At 49.6% G+C, this 1,431-nt stretch overlaps 2 protein-coding genes across 2 annotated transcripts; both read left to right on the top strand.

Moving 5' to 3' along the window:
- Positions 1-2: 2 nt before the first annotated feature.
- On the top strand, positions 3-752 carry TM35_000601250 (uncharacterized protein; the record flags this gene model as incomplete). Its single annotated transcript, XM_029030958.1, has 1 exon — positions 3-752. A coding segment is annotated over one exon (750 nt), but the record flags the coding sequence as incomplete, so codon positions are not given.
- Positions 753-797: 45 nt separating this feature from the next.
- Positions 798-1,430, top strand: TM35_000601240 (uncharacterized protein; the record flags this gene model as incomplete). Its single annotated transcript, XM_029030957.1, has 1 exon — positions 798-1,430. A coding segment is annotated over one exon (633 nt), but the record flags the coding sequence as incomplete, so codon positions are not given.
- Position 1,431: the final 1 nt, after the last annotated feature.

The raw sequence follows: 1,431 nt of genomic DNA, 5'->3' as shown, positions 1-1,431 counted from the left end.
TGCGTGCGGCAAAACAAACTATTCCTAAGGGCAGCCGCGACAACCCACATACGATTTGGACGGACGATATGGATTTGGCATCCAAGCAGGCTGAAGACGCGTTTCAGGCTCACCTTGCTGCCCCAAATGATGACATGCTTCGGGACGCATTCATCCGGGCCAAGGATCGACGAAATTCGGCTTTTCGTCGAGGGATCCAATTACTTATGGAATCCCGCGCTCAAAAACTCGGGGCCTCGTCCACCCCCAGTTGGCGTTATTTAAGAGGATTGGCGGCACCGCCTCCTCGCCCACTTACTACAGTGGTTCTCCGATCACTTAATGATCGTACCTGTGCGCTCCCCTGCCAAAAAGCCAACTTACTCGTTCGCCAGTTTGTACAGTTTTCACGTGCTTTACTCACAAATACCCCACCTATACGACAAGACTGTCGTGGTGCTCTTTGTGACATGGATCGACCTTATACCGCTTATGAATTGGATCTGGCCATCCATGATGCTCCTCTGGGAACAGCACCTGGGCCTGATGGTATTATGAATGATTTTCTCCATCACCTTGGCCCTGTTGCTCGAAACACGCTTCGGACAATGATAAATACTTCCTTTGCATCTGGAGAGTTTCCTCCGCAATGGAAGAAAGGGGTGACGGCCCCTATCCCTAAACCAGGTAAGGACCCCAGCCGTCCTGATAGTTATCGTCCAGTGACATTACTATCAGTCTTGCTTAAGGTGGCCGAACGTATGGTCCACTGACGCCTAACAGCATTATTCCCTCATCACCGTCGACAATTTGGATTTATGGCCCTCCGCTGTACTAAGGATGTGGTGACTCTTATGTTGGATCAGATTACCCGTGGTCTTAACGAATTCTCTATGATGGAATATTCTCGAACAGGTGGTGGGGCGCCTAATTTGCATCCTCGGCTTCACCGTTCGCTTGCAGTATTGATTGACTTTTCGACAGCTTTCGATTCTCTTGATCACTGCAAATTATTGAATATTCTGGATAGGCTTCCGCAACTAGGACCCCGCTCTAAAAGATGGTTACAAAACTATCTGCGCGGTCGCTATATCAAGGTGCGAGTGGATGAAAATACATCTCGAGCGCAACTCACATCTGCTGGGGTACCTCAAGGCAGTGTACTTGGTCCCCAGCTTTTCCTCTACTATGTGGATGATCTGCTATGCCGTCTGGACAATATCTTCTCTGTGTCAGCATTTATGTATGCGGATGACTTGACACTTGTTGCTTCAGGGGCAGACATCCACGCTTGTGCTTCGGCGGTTCAACCAGCCCTCGATGTGATTACTACATGGGCTGCCGAGTACAACTTGATGTTGAACGTATCTAAGAGTGACGCAGTACTCTTCTACGCCTCTTCCCATACAGCATCCGATGCGGAAGAGGTACATCTTCGGCTTGGTCACGGGA

Source organism: Trypanosoma theileri (assembly GCF_002087225.1).
Source record: "Trypanosoma theileri isolate Edinburgh chromosome Unknown TM35_Tth_60_V1, whole genome shotgun sequence".
In the NCBI taxonomy this organism is placed as follows: Eukaryota; Euglenozoa; class Kinetoplastea; order Trypanosomatida; family Trypanosomatidae; genus Trypanosoma; species Trypanosoma theileri.
This window is presented reverse-complemented; position numbering and strand designations above follow the sequence as displayed.